At 42.1% G+C, this 21,313-nt stretch overlaps 1 protein-coding gene across 1 annotated transcript in view; it reads left to right on the top strand.

Moving 5' to 3' along the window:
- Positions 1-21,313, top strand: part of LOC125450724 (solute carrier family 28 member 3-like) — a 156,809-nt gene that overhangs the window by 108,464 nt on the left and 27,032 nt on the right. The window contains exon 10 of the mRNA XM_059645012.1: positions 8,407-8,575. Within this exon, the coding sequence (XP_059500995.1) occupies positions 8,407-8,575 (169 nt within the window). The remainder of the gene's footprint in view (positions 1-8,406; positions 8,576-21,313) is intronic.

The following is a 21,313-nucleotide window of genomic DNA, read 5'->3' as shown; positions in this document are numbered from 1 at the left end:
AGGGTTGTTAAGAAGGCATATGCTGTGTTAGCTTTCATTGGCAGCAGAATTGACTTAAGAGCCATGAGGTTATGCTGCAGCTCTATAAAACCCTGGTCAGACCACACTTGGAATATTGTGTTCAGCTGGTTGCCTCATTAGAGGAAGGATGTGGAAGCCTTAGAAAGGGTGCAGAGGATATTTACCAAGATGCTGCCTGGAATGGAGATCAGGTGTTATGAGGAAAGATTGAGGAGGCCAGGGCTTTTCTCATTGGAGTGAAGAAGGATGGGAGGTGACTTGATAGAGATGAGATAATGAGAGGCATAGATAGAGTGGATAGCCAGAGACTTTTTCCTCAGGGCGGAAATGACTATTATGAGGGGGCATAATTTTAAAGTGATTGGAGGAAGGTATAGGGGAGATGTCAGAGGTAGGCTCTTTACGCAGAGAATGGTGGTTGTGTGGAACATGCTGCCAATGGTGGTAGTGGAATCTGATACATTAGCGACATTTAAGCGACTCTTGGATAGGTACATGGATGATAGTAAATGTAGGGTGTGCGGGGTAGTTTGATCTTAGAGTAGGATAATAGGTCGGCACAATATCGTGGGCTGAAGGGCCTGTACTGTGCTATGTACCATGTTGTAATTTTTTGTTCATATTTGTGAAGGTGATTATAGGCATCTGCTGTCATAATTCATAGCATCCTGTGGCTGTTTCGTTCAGTTGTTTATCTTGCTTGTGGGTTATTAAGGGTGGGATTTGTATATGACAGTGCGAGGTAGTACCTGGTTTCTGATGCGTTCATGTAGCAAATGGAATTGCTTGCAGGCAGTGCTCAGCCAGTTAGCATAGGTTTCCCATTTTCACACAGACGTCCAATGAAATCATCAGCCAGGACAATATGCTGAAATTACTAGACCTATGCCTTACCATGCAGCTTGCCTTCAACAGACAGGTATATGAACAAATTAATAAGACACCCATGGGTTCACTCATCTCAAGTCTTATAGTGGAAGCAGTTATGCAAAGACTTGAGTGCACAGCACTCCTCCAGATCCAAACTAAACTATGGATCAGGTATGTGGACGATACTTTTGTGAGAATTAAACAAGCAAAGTTAGAAGAAACACACACATTATTAACTGCATATTCATAGAACATGGAACAGTACATCACAGAAACAGGCCCTTCAGCCTACAATGTTGTGCTGAACTTCTACCCTAATCCTAAGGTCTATCTATCCTCCACTCCTACCTTATACTATCATCCATATGCCTACCTAATAGCCGCTTAAATGTCCCTAATGAGGCTGACTCCACTACCTGCCCCAACAATGCATTTCATGCTCCGACCACTCTCTGAGGAAAGAACCTACCTCTGACGTCTCCCCTATATCTGCCTTCACTCACTTTAAAACTATGCACTCTGGTAATAGCTACCTCCACCCTAGAAAAAAGTCTCTGGCTGTCTACTCTATCTATACCTCTGGTCATTTTGTACACCTCTATGATGTCACTTCTCATCCTTAGTCATTCTAAAGAGAAAAGCTGTAGCTCTCTCAACCTTTCCTCGTAAGACCATCCCTCCATTCCAGGCAACATCCTGGTAAATCTCCTTTGCACCTTTTCCAATGCTGCCACATCTTTCCTGTAATGAGGCGACCAGAACTGGACACAATACTCCAGATGTAGCTGAACCAGGCTTTTGTATAGCTGGAGCATAACTTCACAGCTCTTGAACTCAATCCCTTTATTAATGAAAACTAACACACCATACCCCTTCTTAACAACTCTATTTATCTGGGTGACCGCTTTCGGGAAACTGTGGACATGAATGGCAATGTCCCTCTGTTCCTCCACACTGCCAAGAAACTTTCCGTTAACCCTGTATTCTGCTTTTAAGTTTTTCCTTCCAAAAATGAATCACCTCACACTTCTCAGGGTTAAACTCCATCTGCCAATTCTCAGCCCAACTCTGCATCCTATCAATGCCCTTTTGTAATCTAGAACAGCCCTCTGCATTGTCCACAACGCGGATTTACTAATCCACCCTACCACTCCTTCATCCAAATCATTTACAAAAATCACAAATAGAAGAGGACCCAGAACAGACCTTTGTGGTATATTACTCGTAACTGAGCACCATGTTGAATATTTTCCATCTACTACCATCCTTTGTCTTTTAAGGGGCAGCCATTTCTGAATCCAATCAGCCACATTTCTCCCTATCCCATGCCTCCTTACCTCTGCATGAACCTACCATGGGGAACCTTATCACACACCTTACTTAAATCCATGTATACCACATCCAATGATCTACCTTCATCCACATGTTTGGTTACCTCTTCAAATAATTCAATAAGGTTTGTGAGGCATGTTTTACCCCTCACAAATCCATGCTGACTATTACAAATCAAATTGTGCCTTTCCAAGTGATCCTAAATCCTATCTCTCAGAGCCCTTTCCAATAATTTGCCCACCACTGACGTAAGACTAACTTGCCTGTAATTTCTGGGGTTATCCTTATCCCTTTTTTGAACAAGGGAATGACGTTTGCCTCTCTCTAATCTTCCAGCACTATACCTGTGGCCCTGCAATCTCTTGCCTCACTTCCCATAGAATCCTTGGATAAATCCCATCAGGCCCAGGGAACTTACTTATCTTCAAGTTCCTCAAAATTCCTACTACATCTTCCTTACTAAAAGCAACCTCCACTAGCCTACCTGCCTGTTTCACACTGTCCTCCTCTACAACTAGGTCCCTCTCAGCTGTGAATACCGATGAAAAATATTCATTAAGGACTTCTCCTATCTCTTTAGGTTCTGTGCACAAATTACCTTTACAATCGTTGATTGGCCCTACCCTTTCTCTGGTCATTCCCTTATTACTCACGTACCTGTAAAAAGCCTTGGAGTTTTCCTTGATCTTATCTGCCACAGTTTTCTCATACCCCCTTATAGCTCTCCTTAGCCCTTCCTTCAGCTCCTTCCTGAATAACGTATATCCCTCGAGAACCTTTTCCGTTCCTTGTTTCCTAAACCTTACATGAGCATTCTTCTTCCTCTTAACCAGTTGTTCGACCTCTCTAGAGGCTCCCTCACTCGACTGCATTGTCCCTGCCTGCAAGGGACAAACATATTGATTGCACGCAGTATGCATCTCTTAAACATTCTCCACATTTCAATAGTGTTCTTCCCTGACAGCATCTGTTCCAATTTTATGTTACCCTGTTCTTGCCTAACAGAATTGTAATTACCCTTCCCCCAGTTATAAATCTTACCCTGCTGTATATACCTATCCTTTTTCATGACTATTGTAAAAGTAACAGAGTTATGATCACTACCACCAAAATGCTCTCCTGCCAACAGGTCTAACGCTTGGCCCGGTTCATTGCCAAGCACCAAATCCAAAGTGGCCTCTCCTCGGGTTTGTCTATCTACAGACTGCGTCGGGAATCCTTCCTGAACGCACCGGACAAAATACTCTCCATCTAAAATATTACAAGTAAAATGTTTCCGATCAATATTTGGGTCAACCATGACTACAACCCTGTGACTTCTGCACCTTTCCAGTACCTGCCTCCCAATCTGCTCCTCCACTTCTCTGCAACTATTACAGGGTCTCTAAAAAACCCCCAACAAAGTGACTGCTCCTTTCGTGTTCCGGATCTCAACCCAAACTGACTCTGTAGACATATCATTTTCGAACTGCCTTTCAGTAGCTGCTCTACCAGCCCTGACAAGCAACACCACTCCCCCACCTCTTTTTCCACCCTCTCTATTTCTTTTAAAGCATCTAAATCCTGGAACTTCCAACAACTGTTCCTGTCCCTGAGTTACCCAAGTTTCTGTAATGGTCACAACATTGTAGTTCCAAGTACTGACCCATGCTCTAAGTTCATTCGTTTTATTTTGGATACTTCTAGCACTGAAGTATATACACCTCATCCATCTCTGTGTCCACAATTACACTCCATTGACCGCACTTCTTTATTAACAACATCACTTGCTGTTGTATTTGTTGGAAGGCTGAATACCTCATCCTCTGAATTACAAATCCGGTGCCCCACCCCCTACCAATCTAGTTTAAACCGTCCTGTATAGCTCGAGCAAACATCCCTGCCAGGATAATAAAATGTGAGGCTGGATGAACACAGCAGGCCAAGCAGCATCTCAGGAGCTCCTGAGATGCTGCTTGGCCTGCTGTGTTCATCCAGCCTCACATTTTATTATCTTGGAATTCTCCAGCATCTGCAGTTCCCATTATCTCTGATACTATCCCTCCCAGGACACTTGTGCCCTTCCAGTTCAGGTGCAACCCATCCTTGCTGTACAGGTCCCACCTTCCCCAGAATGTGCTCTAATTATCCACATAATGGAAGCTCTCCCTCCTACACCAGCCCTGTAGCCATATGTTTAGCTGCACTCTCTCCCTATTTCTTACTTCATTATCACGTGACACTGGTAGTAATCTAGAGATAACTACCCTGTTTGTCCTGGACATCAGCTTCCAAGCTAACTCCATGCTTGTTTTTTACATTCTCAGTCCTTTATCTACCTCTGTCATTGGTACCAATGTGTACCATGACTGCTGGTTGCTCACCCTCCCCCTTAAGGATCTTGAAGATAAGATCTGAGACATCACGGACCCTGGCATCCGAGTGGTAACATACCATCCGTTCATCTCATTCGCATCCACAGAACTGTCTGTCTGTGCCTCTTGCTATTGATCACCCACTACAATTGCTCTCCTATTCTCCCCCCTTCCCTTCTGTGACACAGGGCTAGGCTCAGTGCCAGAGACCTGCCATGATCCACCAGGATTAAGTTCACCAGGGAAGAGCATAACAACAATCTAATGGTGGAACAAACGGACAATGGTGATTTCCTTGCGAGGGTATACAGAAAGACTACACACAGACCAAATCCTGAATTTTTGTGAAGGGAAGGTTGTGCCTCACAAACCTTATTGAGTTCTTTGAGAAGGTGACCAAACAGGTAGATGAGAGTAAACCGGTTGAGGTGGTGTATATGGATTTCAGCAAGGCGTTCGATAAGGTTCCCCACAATAGGCTATTGTATAAAATGCGGAGGAATGGAATTGTGGGAGACATAGCAGTTTGAATCAGAAATTGGCTTGCTGAAAGAAGACAGAGGGTGGTAGTTGATGGGAAATGTTCATCCTGGAGACGAGTTACTAGTGGTGTACAGCAAGGGTCGGTGTTGGGTCCACTGCTGTTTGTCATTTTTATAAATGACCTGGATGAGAGCGTAGAAGGATGGGTTAGTAAATTTGCAGACAACACTAAGGTCAGTGGAGTTGTGGATAGTGCCGAAGGAATAATGATAGCGTACAAACCGAGAACCACACTTCAGCTAATGTCAAAGGCGAAAGACCCCATACCACAATGAGCAGGACAAATGTGAAATATAAAATACCATGCAGTAACTGCGAGAAGCAATGTTTAGATCAGCTGAGCAGGAAACTTGCCACCAGGATACACAAACTTCAAGTCACAGAAAAATGCTAAAACAAACTCTCTCTTGTTTCTATTCACTCCAACAAAGAAGGACATCAGTTTAACTGGGACAACATAACACTAACGGGACAAGCAAAACAAAGACAAACATGAGAATTTCCTGGAAGCCTGTTTTCAACCACTGGCAGCATAAACAAGCATGGTGAAATAGACCCCATCTACAGACCTCTATGGAGCAAAAACAGAAACAGAACTACCCTCCATAACAGACCGGACCATACAAATTCAGAATGGAACAAAATAACAGCACCTTAATGGAGGCTAGACAGCACTGAAGATGTCATCTGGAAGTGGGTGAAATGTTTGCATGAAAACCAGTCAGCTCGGTGAACCAACAAACAACTCTAGCCACAACTGAAGCTATAGATCTTCACTAAAACATTTCACTGATTTGCAACAGACACATGGTGGCTGGTTCACTTTTAAAAGGTATCTGAATGATCAGTCAAAAGACCCAACTTAGAACAACAGAAAAGTTGAATTTATTTTTTTCACATTTATAATGATCTTTAACTGCAGAGTACAGAGAGAATTCTGTGTTCGTAGAGATCAGAGCATTTCTCTGTATCTTGTTTCAAACCCTAACTGTTCAGTTGTGTAAAGACCAGTTGCGTAATTGTTGGCAGGCAGAAGGCTTTCGTAATTGGTAACTGGTCACTAGTCCATTGACCAGTCAACTTCTTGTTGCCACCCAGCTACATCTGTACACAAATCTTCAGATTCAATTTACCTGCAGCCACTTTAATTACTGCCTGTTCAAACAGGTATTTATACAGTGCTTGGCATAAGTATCAGTTTCTTGCATTTCAAAACATGTAGCCATAAAACAGTCTTTCTCAATTATAAGTCCCCCTCCAGTGACACCCTCATCTGCTTAGCTGAACTCGTCCTCACCCTCAACAACTTCTCTTTCAATTCCTCCCACTTCCTACAGACAAAGGGGGTGGCCATGGGAACCCACATGGGCCCAAGCTATGCCTGCCTCTTTGTAGCTTACATGGAACAATCCCTCTTCCATACCTACACTGGCCCTAAACCCCACCTCTTCCTCCGTTACATTGATGACTGTATCGGCGCCGCCTCGTGCTCCCGCGAGGAGCTCGAACAGTTCATCCACTTCACCAACACCTTCCATCCCAACCTTCAGTTCACCTGGACCATCTCTACACCTCTCTCACCTCCCTGGACCCCTCTGTCTCCATCTCAGGCAACCACCTAGAAACCAATATCCATTTCAAGCCCACACCACCTCCCACCTACCTTCCTGCAAAAGTGCCATCCCCTATTCTCAATTCCTTCACCTCTGCCACATCTGCTCCCAGGATGAGGCATTCCACTCCCGTACATCTCAGATATCTGTGATTTTTCAAGGACCACGACTTCCCCCTTGCAGTGGTCAAAACACCCTCGACTGTGTCTCCTGCATTTCCCGCAATTCACCCCTCATACCTGTCCCCACAATAACAAGCAAAAAAGAAACACCCTCGTGCTCGTGTACTACCCCTCCAACCTCCGGATCCAATGTATCATCCTCTGACACTTCCGCCATCTGCAATCCGACCCCACCACCAAAGACATTTTTCTCTCCCCACCCTTGTCTGCTTTCTGGAGGGACCACTCTCTCCATGACTCCCTTGTCCGCTCCACACTCCTCTCCAGCCCCACCACACCCGGAATTTTTCTCTGCAACCGCAGGAAGTGCTACACCTGTCCCCACACTTCCTCCCTCACCCCCATCCCTGGCCCCCAGAAGATTTTCCACATCAAGCAGATGTACACCTGCACATCTGCTAATGTGGTATACTGCATCCGCTGTTCCCATTGTGGCAACCCTCTACATCGGGGAGACCAGGCGGAGGCTTGGGGACCGATTTGCAGAACAGCTACACTCAGTTCGCAATAAACAACTGCACCTCCCAGTCGCGAACCATTTGAACTCCCCCTCCCATTCTTCAGGTGACATGTCTATCCTAGGCCTCCTGCAGTGCCCCAGTGATGCTACCCATAGGTTGCAGGAACAGCAACTCATATTCTGCTTGGGAACCCTGCAGCCCAATGGTATCAATGTGGATTTCACCCTTCAAAAATCTCCCCCTCCCCCTACTGCATCCCAAAACCAACCCAGCTTGTCCCCACCTCCCTAACCTGTTCTTCTTCTCACCTATCCCCGCCTCTCACCTCAAACCACACCCCCATTTCCTACCTACTAACCTCATCCTGTCCCCTTGACCTGTCCGTCCTCCCTGGACTGACCTATCTCCTCCCTACCTCCCCAGCTACACTCACCTTTACTGGGTCCATTTCTGCCTCTTTGACTTGTCTGTCTCCTCTCCACCTATCTTCTCCCCTATCCATCTTCTATCCACCTCCACCTCATTTATTTCAGAACCCACTTCCCCTCCCCCACTTCTGATGCAGGGTCTAGGCCCAAAATGTCAGCCTTCCTGCTCCTCTGACGTTGCTTGGCCTGCTGTGTTCATCCAGCTCTACACCTTGTTTTCTCAATTAAGTTCACAATTTTAAATAACACAGGAACAATAAGATATGGCCTTTGCACTGTTAATTGCGAACCTTAAATTGCTGTAGTATCAATGAGCAATTAATATAAAAATTTAACAAGTGCTGAAGAATAATGGGGAGGTTAAGGAGGAAGTACCTTTTGTTTGAAGCAATGAGCAGAATGGTGTAAATTAATCAGAATTATGTGGAACCTGCAAATCGCAGCTTGTAATTTCTTTTCCTGAACCTGATGGTAAATCTGTGCATTAATAATAGTACACATCATAAACCCATCCTTATTTTCCAGATAGATTTGGCCAAAGAGTTTTTAACTGTTATGCACAATTATTTGTCGTTTCATATTATTTATCTCTTGTTCTGCAGTGAAGCAAAAAACATAATAGAAGCAGCCTGTTTAGGAGCCTTTGCATCAATTGGTTTGGTGGCAAACATTGCTGTTAGCCTTATTGCATTTCTGGCACTCCTGGCTTTTCTTAATGCTGTGCTGTCCTGGTTGGGAAACATGTTTGATGAGCCTCGGCTCAGTTTTGAGGTAATTTTCATTTTGAATCTTGTTATTTTATCTCATTTGAGGACATTTGTGATCTGCAAGACTGAATTCTGTACCTAAAAACCAATTTACATTTCAAAGGGAATTGTTTTAGGAATAAAAGTGAGTAATTGAATTTTAATAAGTTGTACCCATTACTGAATGAGCGCTGATTCTGAATTCAGTTAGGTGGTGCACTGCTTTTACTTAGGTCATTCTAAATTCAAAAATTGGAGGTTTTAATTATATATCAAATTATGTTTGTTTGTGCTGCTGAATGGCATGACTTGGTATTTCATTTGAGCCATAGTCTTTGGATTATGAATCGTCTTAAGACATATAACTGTTGAAATTTGCAATGAAAACGGAAACTGCTGAAAATAATCAGCTGGTCAGGTAGCATCCTTGGAGATGGAAACAGATTCAATGCTTCAGGTTAATACCCTTTCAACAGAAATACTTGGCCTTCTTTCGAGAGTGAGCTTTCGCATTACTTGTTCACTCCTTCACTTACTGACTCACTCATGCTCTCTTTCTCTTTCACTCTCATATTCACTCTCTCTCACACAAGTCAATTGACAGAAAGCCAACTTTAACTGGGGAAAGAATGAAGCTGGGCAAGATAGACTGGAACAAAAGGTTGGGTTCCTTCAGTGAGTAGAAGGGTCAGGTACAGTCAAAGGGAAGGTAAGCAAGCTCCCAATATAACAAAGATTAAAATTAAGATGAAGAAGACAGGTGGTGTCAAGTCAGATGGAGCATATAATTCAGAATCAATAAGAATAAAGAAGGTTCAGAGGGAAGGTAAAAAAGAAACATAATTGGGAAACGAAGAGGAATAATGAGAAAGACTGGCAGCCAACATAATATCTCCTACAGATATTTAAGTAGAAAGAGAGTTTTAAAGGGGATGAAAAATGGGATTTATACTTTGGAAACATGGGACACAGCTGAGATATTGAATGAATACTACGTATCCGACTTTAGTAAAGAGGCAAATGCTATCCCGGTCTTGGTGACAGAGAAGGAAACTCTGCTGCTCAAAGAGTTCAGATTGATGAGCAAGTATGAGACCGTTACTACTTAAAGTTGACATGGCACTGGGACTGGATGAGATGCAACCACAATATTGAAGAAAGTGGTATTGGAGATTGCAAGAGTTCTGGCTGCAATCTTTCAATTTTCCCTATACTCAAGAGAAGTGTTAGAACAGAATTGCAGTCATCATGTCCTTGTTCAAAAAGTGTGGCGAGGATAAGCCCATCAATTACAGATTATTAATTTCAGTGGTGAGGAATCCTCTAGAATCAGGATAAAGTTAGTTGTCATAGGTGGTATGATTAGGAAGAGTCAGCACGAAAATTGTGTTGATTTTAGGATTCATGATCACCGTTACCTAATATATGCAGTTGATTTGTAAACAATTTTATGATAGCTTATTGAGTTTAAGAAGCAGCAATTTAGATATGATACATTCTTTAATTAGATGAAATATACTACTGTGCCAATTGGGGATGGTTCACTGATTCCAGAGGAAAAAACTCTGTTGGTAAGGAATGTTTTGGCCTTTTTAAAGTGGTTGTTAACTGGTCTATTTATCATATTTCTAGGTATAGGTTATTTTCTCTGCATCAATCATAGAATCATAGAGTTGTACAGCACAGAAACAAACCCTTTGGCCCAACTAGTCCATGCTGACCAGATATCCTAAAATAATGTAGTCCCATTTACCAGCATTTGGCCCATATTCCTCTAAACCCTTTCTATTCATGTACCCTTCCTGATGCTTTTCAAATGTTTTATTGAATTAGACTCTGTCACTTCCTGTGGCAGTTCATTCCATACACAGACCACCCTTTGTGTGAAAATGTTGTCCCATAGGCCCTTTTAAATCTTTACCCTCTCACCTTAAATTTATGTCCCCTAGTTTTGGACTCCCCTACCCTGAGAAAAAGACCATGGCTATTCACCCTATCCATGCTGTCATGATTTAATAAACCTCTTGAAGGTCACACCTCAGCCTCTGATGCTCCAGGGAAAATATCCCCAACCTATTCAGCTCTCCCTATAGCTCAAACCCTTCAACCTCGGCAACATCTTTGTAAATCTTTTCTGACCCCTTTCTATTTTCACAGCATCTTTCCTATAGCAGGGAGAGAATAGGACACCCATATTTGGGGTTAGTTTACCATTCCTTCTAAAACCAAATACTCCTACTTTTTTAAACAATACATTGACAATAAGGGTGAATTTGGCACCAAATAAATTGTTGATGCTAATTCAATGGACATTGTGACCGCTGTGTTTTCTATAATTTTCCTCTTTTGTTTTCATAGGCTCAAAAGTTTAAAAATTAAGTACTGCTGTAATAGCTATTGAATGAAATCTCATTTGAAATGAAATCTCAAATCCTCAGTAAATATTAGGAATATTCAATTTTTAAGGGACTCCAATGTTCAACAAACTAATTTGCTGCAGTTTTTTTGAAGAGGTGACAGAAAGGATTCATGAGGGTAATGCAGTTGATTTGTTGTAAATGGACTTTCAGAAGGTGCTCAAAACTGTGTCACTTAACATACTTGTGAGAAAAGTTTTAGCTCAGGAAATACAAGTGGAATAAAAATTGGCTGTATGATAGGAAACAGAATAAAGGTTAATGGATATTTTTGATGATGGAGGGTGGTTTATAGTCAATACTACAGAAATCTTCCATTTCCTGATATCTGTTACTATCTATATCTTGGTGTGCAGCTAAATAAGGACAATTATGAGACCATAAAAGTGAATTGCGAGATCAGAATCTTGGAACTCACTCCTTAAGGGCATTGTGAGTCCAACTGGACTTCAGTAATTCAAGGAGGCAACTCACCACCATCTTCTCAAGGTCACCTAGGGATAAGCAATAAATGCTGGCCAATCAGCTACGTCCACGTGCCATGAGTGAATAAAAATATCATTAGGTTAAGGAATAGGTAAATAGAGATGCGGTAACAGACATTTTAAGGAGATATTTCAGAGAACACGGTAGAATAATTAAAGATAATATTAAACAAAGAAATTACACAAAGGTGGGCAGCAGGTCTGAAGATTTGATAGAATGTTAGCTAAACAGAAAATGATTTAAAAAGTGACAGCAAGGAAAAACTGGATTATGAGATGAAACTAACAATAAAAATAAAAATCGATAGGTATTTCTAAACCTATCTAATAAAGATGATTTAACTGTGTAAATGTGAACTACTTGTTATCTTCCTTTGCATAAGGATGCAGTAGTAGTGTCACTTGACTAGTGATCCAATGTCTCAACAAGTGCCTTAGGGACATGGGTTTAAATCCCACCATGATAAATGGTGAAATTTGAGTTCAATACAAATCTTGATGATTAATGGCCACCATTGTGAACTGTTGTAAAAACTCCGATGTTTCATTAATGTCCTTCAGGGAAAGGAATCTACCACCCCTACCTGGTTTGATTGGCATGTGACTCCAGACCCATAGCAATATGGTTGACTCTTAACTGCCTCTGAAATGGCCTCAGCAAGCAATTCAATCAAGGGGCAATTAGGGATGCACAATAAATGCTGGCCCAGCCAGTGATGCCCATGTTTCATGAATAAATAAAAATAAGCCATTTCTTCTATGCCACTGAGTCAAAATCTTAGAATTACCTCCCAAACAGCACTGTGAGGGCATCTACACAATAGACTGCAGAGATTCAAGAAGGCAGCTTACTAGCACCTTCTCACTGACTTGCCACCAGAAATTTCAGTTTAAGTTTCCCCAGAAATTTAGGTTTCCGATCTCCATTTCAGATGTAGCTTCCTTAGAAAATGGAGGGTTATTTCTCTTTTTCACTTTTCCTCTCTAATTACTTCTTCAATAGGTTAATCAGGAATAATTTCTACAGTAACAACTCAACTCAATTTATTAAGTCACTGTTATATAAAGTTTGTGCACGAGAAAGAATTCAATTAAGACAGAATTTATGATTTGGATCATTTGATCCAGTGTCATATATTTCATCAAGTGCAGTCATCAAGTTCTTGAAGACCTTGTTTTCCTTGAGGAGTTTCAGTTCTTATGAGATTTAGCCTGATTGGCAATCAACACCAACACATAATTAGCAGTGTGTTCATTTATTTAATCTGAATTCATAGCAGTTCAAGTGCATATTAAGTTGCCAGTGGTGCTGGCTTTTGAATGAAACTTTTATATTTATCTGAACAGGCAGATAATTTAGTCTAAATCCAGATGCATATTCAAAGCAAAGTATCTTTGCAGTGTTGTGACCAAATTTTCCTTAGCTGGGAACCACTGTGCATTTCCTATTAGAGGATTATGTGCAAATTGGTTCTGATATTTGCCTTCAGAACAATGCGATAATACACAATGTTTTTAACTTCATTTTATTCTGCTCCAAAAAAGAGGTGAAATACTTGATGCTAGATAATAGGACAATATTTTTGCAATTAGTGATAATGTCCCAGAGGGGTGAACAATAGACCAATCACCTTGTATTCCTTTGATTAAGTAGTATTCACCTTACATTCTTAACCATAAAGCCATATGAAGGTTATGGCTCAGAATGAATCATTTAGCCCATTGTGTCTGCAATGGCTGATTATACTAGCTGTCCCTTTTAATCCCACTTTGCAACAGTGTACAGCGCTTCTGGCATAACTTTTAAATGAGTCAAGGATTTCTGTTACAATAATCAAACCAGGCAGTGAATCCAGACACCAGTAGTGTTTTGGGTGAAAAAAATCCTTACCTATGTTCCCTTAAACCATGCTACGAAACATGTCAGATCTGCTTTCTGGTAATTGACCCCCCTTGTAAGTGAAACAAGTCTTTCTTGTCTATTGTATCTAAGCCCTTCACTATTTTGTATACCTCAATTAAATCTCCCCTCAGCCTTCTGTAATCTGAGGATATAAAAATCCAGCCTATTTATTCATTCTTCACAACTTTAATTTTCAACTTTGGCAACATTCTTACAAATCTCCTCTGTGTCTAGAGGATTTATGCCCTTTTTTCTAATGTGACTAAAACTGTATAACAACTCCAGCTGTGACCAGTATCATCTTTAGTTCCAACAAGAATCCCAAATGCCGTCTTTACCACTTTAGTTATCTGTTCTGCCATGTTCAGCACATTAGATGTGCAATCCAAGGTCTCTCATTTTGTCTACTCCTCTTGATAGCCTCCTTTTTGAGTATTATCTTGCTTTGTTTGCTCTTCCAAATACATAACCTTGCACTAGTTCAGTTTTAATCTATTTGCTACTTTTTCAACTCATTCAACCCATTGATGTCATCCTAGAACTGTCCTCTTCACTAGCAGCTACGCGACCAACTTTTGTGTCAACTGCAAATTTTCCCCATAATGTCTCCCAAATTTAAGCCTGAATTATTAATATATTTCACAAACAGAATGTGATCTGAGCACAATAGAACTCAACTGGTATAACTTTCCATTTGCAAAAGTGTCCATCAACCATTATCTTTTGTTTTCCATCAGAACCCCTTTTGTGTCCAAACTGCCACATTCACTTCTATCTCAGACGTTGTAATTTTTCAGACCAGAATCTCAAGTGGAATCCTTTCAAATGCCTTGCTAAAATCTGTGTTATTTGTAGATTCACTACCTTCATCAATCCTTCTTGTTGCTTACTCAAAAAATTGAATTAACTAGTAAGATATAACCTTCCTTTAATAAAAGCACGTTGAATACCCCTAATTAGTCTTTGTCTTTCTACATAACAGTTAATCATTTTTCCCTGTTTTTGTTCTATTAATTTGCCCACTACTGAAGTCAGACTGACTAGCTTATAATTATTGAACGTATTGTTCGAACCATGTTTGAATACTAATACAGCTTTTACAGACCTCCAATCCTCTGGTACCTGTCCTGAATTTCATGGTTTGGAAAATGATCCTCAGTGCATGTGTTTTATCCTGACCTCCTTCGATGGCCGAGGGAACAACTCATTTGATGAAGGGTCTGATGAAGTGTCTCTCTGATGAAGGGTCTAGACCCGAAACATCGGCTTTTGTGCTCCTGGGATGCTGCTGGGCATGCTGTGTTCATCCAGCCTCACATTTTGTTGTCTTGAACAACTCATTTGGCCCTGGTTATTTATCCATCTTCAAGGTTTGATAACGTACTACACACATTAGGCTACTTACTTAGATAAGAGCCATGGTGTTGGAGATAATATATTTGCATGGATCGAATTTTGGCTAACTAAAAAAAGTCAGAAGTTGGGTTAAGGGGGACATTTTCAGGCTGGCAATCTGTAAATAGTAGATTGCCAAAGGCAATAATTAATTACCATATATATTGATGGCTTGAATGAAGAAAGTGAATGTGCTATACCAAATTGTGGCTGACACAAACGTAAGGGGTTAGGCAGTTGGTGAAGATTAATGTGAACAGAGGGATATAAGCAAGTTCGGCAAGTGGGCAAAAACTTGTCAGATGGTATATAAGGTGGTAAAATGTGAGGTGTGCACTTAGGCAGGAGGAATAGAGGAACTGAACATTTATTAAATGGCGAAATACTGCAGTAAGCGGAGAACAAAGGGATTTGGAAGTCTTTGCCCATGGATTGCAAAAAGCTAGCATCCAAGTTCACCAGATAGTAAGGAAGGCAAGGGGAGTGGAGTAAAATTTATTTCAGAGGGAATGGAGTATAAAAATAGGGAGGTTTTGCTAAAACTATACAATGCACTAGTCAGTCCACAGTTGAAATATTGTGAAGAATTTTAGACCCCTTATTCAAGGTAAAAATTATAGGCAACAGAGGCAGCCCAAAGGACGCCCACTGGGCTGATACCAAGTAGGTGGGATCACCTTAGGAGGCAAAGCTGAATAGGTTAAGCCTGTACTCATGGATTCAAAAGAATGAGAGGTGACATTATTGAATTTTAGGGACTGGATAGATGTGGAATGGTTGTTTCTCCCCTGTGGGAGAGTCTAAGATCAGAGGTAATAATTTAAGAATAAGGAGTTACACATTTAATGACCGAAATGTGGGGGAATTTCTTCTTTTAGAGAGTTGTGAATCTGTGGAATTCTTTATCAGAGAGTTGGCAATGTTCATATTTGAATGTACGTAAAAACTGACATAATTTTCCAGTCAGGAAGGGAATTGAGGAATGTAGAGAAAAGGAAGAACATTGGAGTTGAGGATTATCAGATGAGCCATGATCTCACTGAATGGTGATACAGACATGGTGGGCTGAATGGCCTACTTTTGCTTGTACGTCTTATGGATTTTTTTCAGTCCACTTTGGTACTTCTCTAGTACTTCTTAACTTAAGTAAGAGTAAAACATCACATAGGAACAGGAGTAGGTCATTCAGCCCCTTGAGCCTGTTCTGACATTTGTTGATATCACAGCAGATCTATGGCCAATTCCCTGCCATTGGCCATATCCCTTAATACCTTTGCTTAACAAAAAAATTATCCATCTTTGATTTAAAATTACCTATTATTCTAGCATCCACTGTTATTTGTGGCAGAGAGTTCGAAACATCCATCAAGCTATGTGTTTAGAAATGCTTCCGAGCATCTGGTCTGTTTCTAATTCTCAGAATAAGCCAACTAGTTCCAGAATCCCCAACCTATGGAAATAGTTTATTATCCTGTCTTTTCCTGTAATACCTTGAAGACTTTGCTTAGATCATCCCTTACCTCTTTAAATTCTAGAGAAAACAGGCCTAATTTGTACAATCTGTCCTCATAAACTTGACCCCTAATGTCAAGGGATCATTCCTGTAAACCCACATTATTCTCCCTCCAAGACCAATATCACCTTGCTAAGGTGTGGTGCCCAGATCTGCTGTCAGTAGTTCAATAGGAGTCCATTCAAGGTTTTGTACAACTGCTGCATAATTTATGCATCGTTATACTCCAGCCCTCTAAATATAAAGGCCAGCATTCTATTAGCTTCCTTGATTATTCTGTGCAACTATTTGTGGCATTTTAAAGATCTATGCACCTGAATACCCTTGTCTCTTTGGCATTTCGAGTGCATAGAATGGATTATTTGGGCTTGCCACTGCTAGTGCAGTGTATATCATTGATGGTCCAAAAATGTGCTGTATCAGAAAAATCGTTCCTTCCTCCGAAACAAGATTAATTACCCACTTTACACAGGTAAGGAATGGGAATCAATTTAGAACAGGAACAAAGCCTGCTAGATTGCACATCTGTTATGTATTGATAACAGTTTATTCCCTGACACTAAAAGAGGTGACACCTTTGCCAAAAACCTCATCTGTTCTGATTCCTCTGCTGCTGGTGCAAAAGAAACCCAAATATTACAGGTAGAGAAATGCTGTGAAAAGTACAAAGGTATAAGGATCTTAATGATATACATGTCCCTCAGGCAAGTATAAAACTTGAGTCACTTTTGAAAATAAGCTTGAGTAGTGACCGACGTGGCCCCCAAACAATTTTCTCAAATGTTGACACCAAAATTGTACACAATACTTCATAGAGTCATACAGCACGGGAACAGACCCTTTAATCCAACCAGTCCACACTGAGCATAATCCCAGTCTAACCTGGTCCCACCTGCCTGCTCCTGGCTCATATCTCTCCAAACCGTTCCTATTCATGTACTTATCCAAATGTCTTAAACATTGTAATTGTACCCACATCCATCACTTTCTCAGGAAGTTGATTCCACAGGTGAACCCACCTCTGTGTTTAAAAATTGCTCCTCATGTCTTTTTTAAATCTCGCTTCTCTCAACTTAAAAATGTGCCCCCTTAGTCTTGAAATCCCCCATCCTAGGGAAAAGACAACTAGAATTAACTATAGATAATAAAATGTGAGGCTGGATGAACACAGCAGGCCAAGCAGCATCTCAGGAGCACAAAAGCCAACGTCAGCTTTTGTGCTCCTGAGATGCTACTTGGCCTGCTGTGTTCATCCAGCCTCACATTTTATTATCTTGGAATCTCCAGAATCTGCAGTTCCCATTATCTCTAGAATTAACTATATATGGTCTCTGCAAAGCTCTGTAAGGTTGTAACAAACTCCGCCTCCGCCGCATCTGCTCCCACGACAAGACATTCCACTCCCGCACATCCCAGATGTCCAAGTTCTTTAAGGACCGCAACTTTCCCCCCACGGTGATCGAGAACGCCCTTGACCGCGTCTCCCGCATTTCCCGCGACACATCCCTCACACTCCGCCCCCGCCACAACCGCCCCAAGAGGATCCCCCTCGTTCTCACACACCACCCTACCAACCTCCGGATACAACGCATTATCCTCCGACACTTCCGCCATTTACAATCCGACCCCACCACCCAAGACATTTTTCCATCCCCTCCCCTGTCTGCTTTCCGGAGAGACCACTCTCTCCGTGACTCCCTTGTTCGCTCCACACTGCCCTCCAACCCCACCACACCCGGCACCTTCCCCTGCAACCGCAGGAAATGCTACACTTGTCCCCACACCTCCTCCCTCACCCCCATCCCAGGCCCCAAGATGACATTCCACATTAAGCAGAGGTTCACCTGCACATCTGCCAATGTGGTATACTGCATCCACTGTACCCGGTGCGGCTTCCTCTACATTGGGGAAACCAAGCGGAGGCTTGGGGACCGCTTTGCAGAACACCTCCGCTCAGTTCGCAACAAACAACTGCACCTCCCAGTCGCAAACCATTTCCACTCCCTCTCCCATTCTTTAGATGACATGTCCATCATGGGCCTCCTGCAGTGCCACAATGATGCCACCCGAAGGTTGCAGGAACAGCAACTCATATTCCGCCTGGGAACCCTGCAGCCATATGGTATCAATGTGGACTTCACCAGTTTCAAAATCTCCCCTTCCCCTACTGCATCCCTAAACCAGCCCAGTTCATCCCCTCCCCCCACTGCACCACACAACCAGCCCAGCTCTTCCCCCCCACCCACTGCATCCCAAAACCAGTCCAACCTGTCTCTGCCTCCCTAACCGGTTCTTCCTCTCACCCATCCCTTCCTCCCACCCCGAGCCGCACCCCCATCTACCTACTAACCTCATCCCACCTCCTTGACTTGTCTGTCTTCCCTGGACTGACCTATCCCCTCCCTACCTCCCCACCTACACTCTCTCCACCTATCTTCTTTACTCTCCATCTTCGGTCCGCCTCCCCCTCTCTCCCTATTTATTCCAGTTCCCTCCCCCCATCCCCCTCTCTGATGAAGGGTCTAGGCCCGAAACGTCAGCTTTTGTGCTCCTGAGATGCTGCTTGGCCTGCTGTGTTCATCCAGCCTCACATTTTATTATCTTGGAATCTCCAGCATCTGCAGTTCCCATTATCTCTGCTTTGTTTCTGTGCTCCAGTTTGCTTGCGATAAAATACCATTTGCCTTCCTGGCTTCATGCTAACTGTCTGCATCCACTGAATGGCACACCGAAGTCTCTTTGAACATTAATGCTTACAAGTTTTGCACTTTTATGAAATTTTTCTGACCAAAAGGAATAACTTAACAATTCTCAACATTATATTTCTAGCTACCATCATGTTGCCCACTCACTTAACCTGGTTATCCCTCTTTGCAGCCTGTCACCCCACTGCTTACTTCTCCACCTAACTTTATATATTAGCAAACTTAAACTCATTACCCCATGTCTCTCTAGACAAAACAATTAGAGATTATGAATAGCTAAGGTCCCTGCATGTGGCAGCCCACTATGCATTGCTGTCAGCTTCAACATTCACCATTTCTGCCCACTGTCTGCTTTCTGTCCATTAACCAATCTTCTCTCCTTGCTAATATATTATTTAAATTCCGTGAATTCTTGCATTGCCTACTAAGCTTTTGTGCAGCACCTTACTGAAAGCCTTTTGGAAATTGAGACATAATGCACTTAATTTTTTCCTTTTATCAATCTTATTATTTGCATCTTCAAAAGCCTCTAATAAATTTGTCAAACAGGATTTATCTTTAGTAAAACCATGTTGACTTGTTCTAATGATTCTGGTACTTTTCTACATGCGTTGTTAGTGTTTTCTCAACCATACAGTCCAACGTTTCATGTTAGGCTAACTGGCCTGTAGTTTCTGGTTTCTCTTTTGAAAAATGGTGTTACGCTTGCTCACTTCTACTCTGATGGGATTGGTTCTCGGTTCTGGGAAAGTCATAGCTAGCACATCCACTATCTCTGCAGCTACCTCTTTTAGCACCTGAGGGTGTAGTCATCAGATCCCATTTATGTAGAGAGACAGTAGGAACTGCCAATGCTGGAGAATCTGAGATAACATGGTGTGAAGTTGGATGAACACAGCAGGCTAAGCAGCATCATTTATGTATTGGATTTTATTCTTTGAGTTTCTCCAGTACTTCTCTTTGTTGATATTAATATTAGTTTATGAAGCAGAAATTGAGTACTGCCAAAAAAAGACATTTTGTCAAAGGTTTTCATTTTAGCAATAATTTCACAAGATTACTAATTCAAGAGGGAATATCAACACTTATACTACATGAAAGGAATTGCTGATTTACAAAGAACATAGAACATTACAGCACAGTACAGGCCCTCTGGCCCTCAATATTGTACCGACCTGTCATACCAATCTGAAGCCCATCTAACCTACACTACTCCATGTACGTCCATATGCTTGTCCAATGATGACTTAAATGTACTTAAAGTTGGCGAATCTACTACCGTTGCAGGCAAAGCGTTCCATACCCCTACTACTCTCTGAGTAAAGAAACTACCTCTGACATCTGTCCTATATCTTTCACCCCTCAATTTAAAGCTATGCCCCCTCGTGCTCGCCGTCACCATCCTAGGAAAAAGGCTCTCCCAATCCACCCTATCTAACCCTCTGATTATCTTATATGTCTCAATTAAGTCACCTCTGAACCTTCTTCTCTCTAACGAAAACAGCCTCAAGCCCCTCAGCCTTTCCTCGTAAGACCTTCCCTCCATACCAGGCAACATCCTAGTAAATCTCCTCTGCACCCTTTCCAAAGCTTCCACATCCTTCTTATAATGCGGTGACCAGAACTGTACGCAATACTCCAAGTGCGGCCGCGCCAGAGTTTTGTACAGCTGCAGCAAAACCTCATGTTCTGGAACTCGATCCCTCTATTAATAAAAGCTAAAACACTGTATGCCTTCTTAACAACCCTGTCAACTTGGGTGGCAATTTTCAAGGATCTGTGTACATGGACACCAAGATCTCTCTGCTCATCTACACTACCAAGAATCTTACCATTAGCCCAGTACTTTGCATTCTGGTTACTCCTACCAAAGTGCATCACCTCACACTTGTCCGCATTAAACTCCATTTGCCACCTCTCAGCCCAGCTCTGCAGCTTATCTATGTCTCTCTGTAACCTACAACATCCTTCGTCACTATCCACAACTCCACCGACCTTAGTGTCGTCTGCAAATTTATTAACCCATCCCTCTACGCCCTCATCCAGGTCATTTATAAAAATGACGAACAGCAGTGGACCCAACACCGACCCTTGCGGTACACCACTAGTAACTGGACTCCAGGATGAACATTTCCCATCAACCACCACCCTCTGTCTTCTTTCAGCAAGCCAATTTCTGATCCAAACTGCTATATCTCCCACAATCCCATTCCTCCACATTTTGTACAATAGCCTACTGTGGGGAACCTTATCGAACACCTTGCTGAAATCCATATATACCACATCAACCAGCTTACTGTCATCTACCTGTTTGGTCACCTTCTTAAAGAACTCAATAAGGTTTG

Source organism: Stegostoma tigrinum, chromosome 3, assembly GCF_030684315.1.
Source record: "Stegostoma tigrinum isolate sSteTig4 chromosome 3, sSteTig4.hap1, whole genome shotgun sequence".
NCBI classification, from domain to species: domain Eukaryota; kingdom Metazoa; phylum Chordata; class Chondrichthyes; order Orectolobiformes; family Stegostomatidae; genus Stegostoma; species Stegostoma tigrinum.
This window is presented reverse-complemented; position numbering and strand designations above follow the sequence as displayed.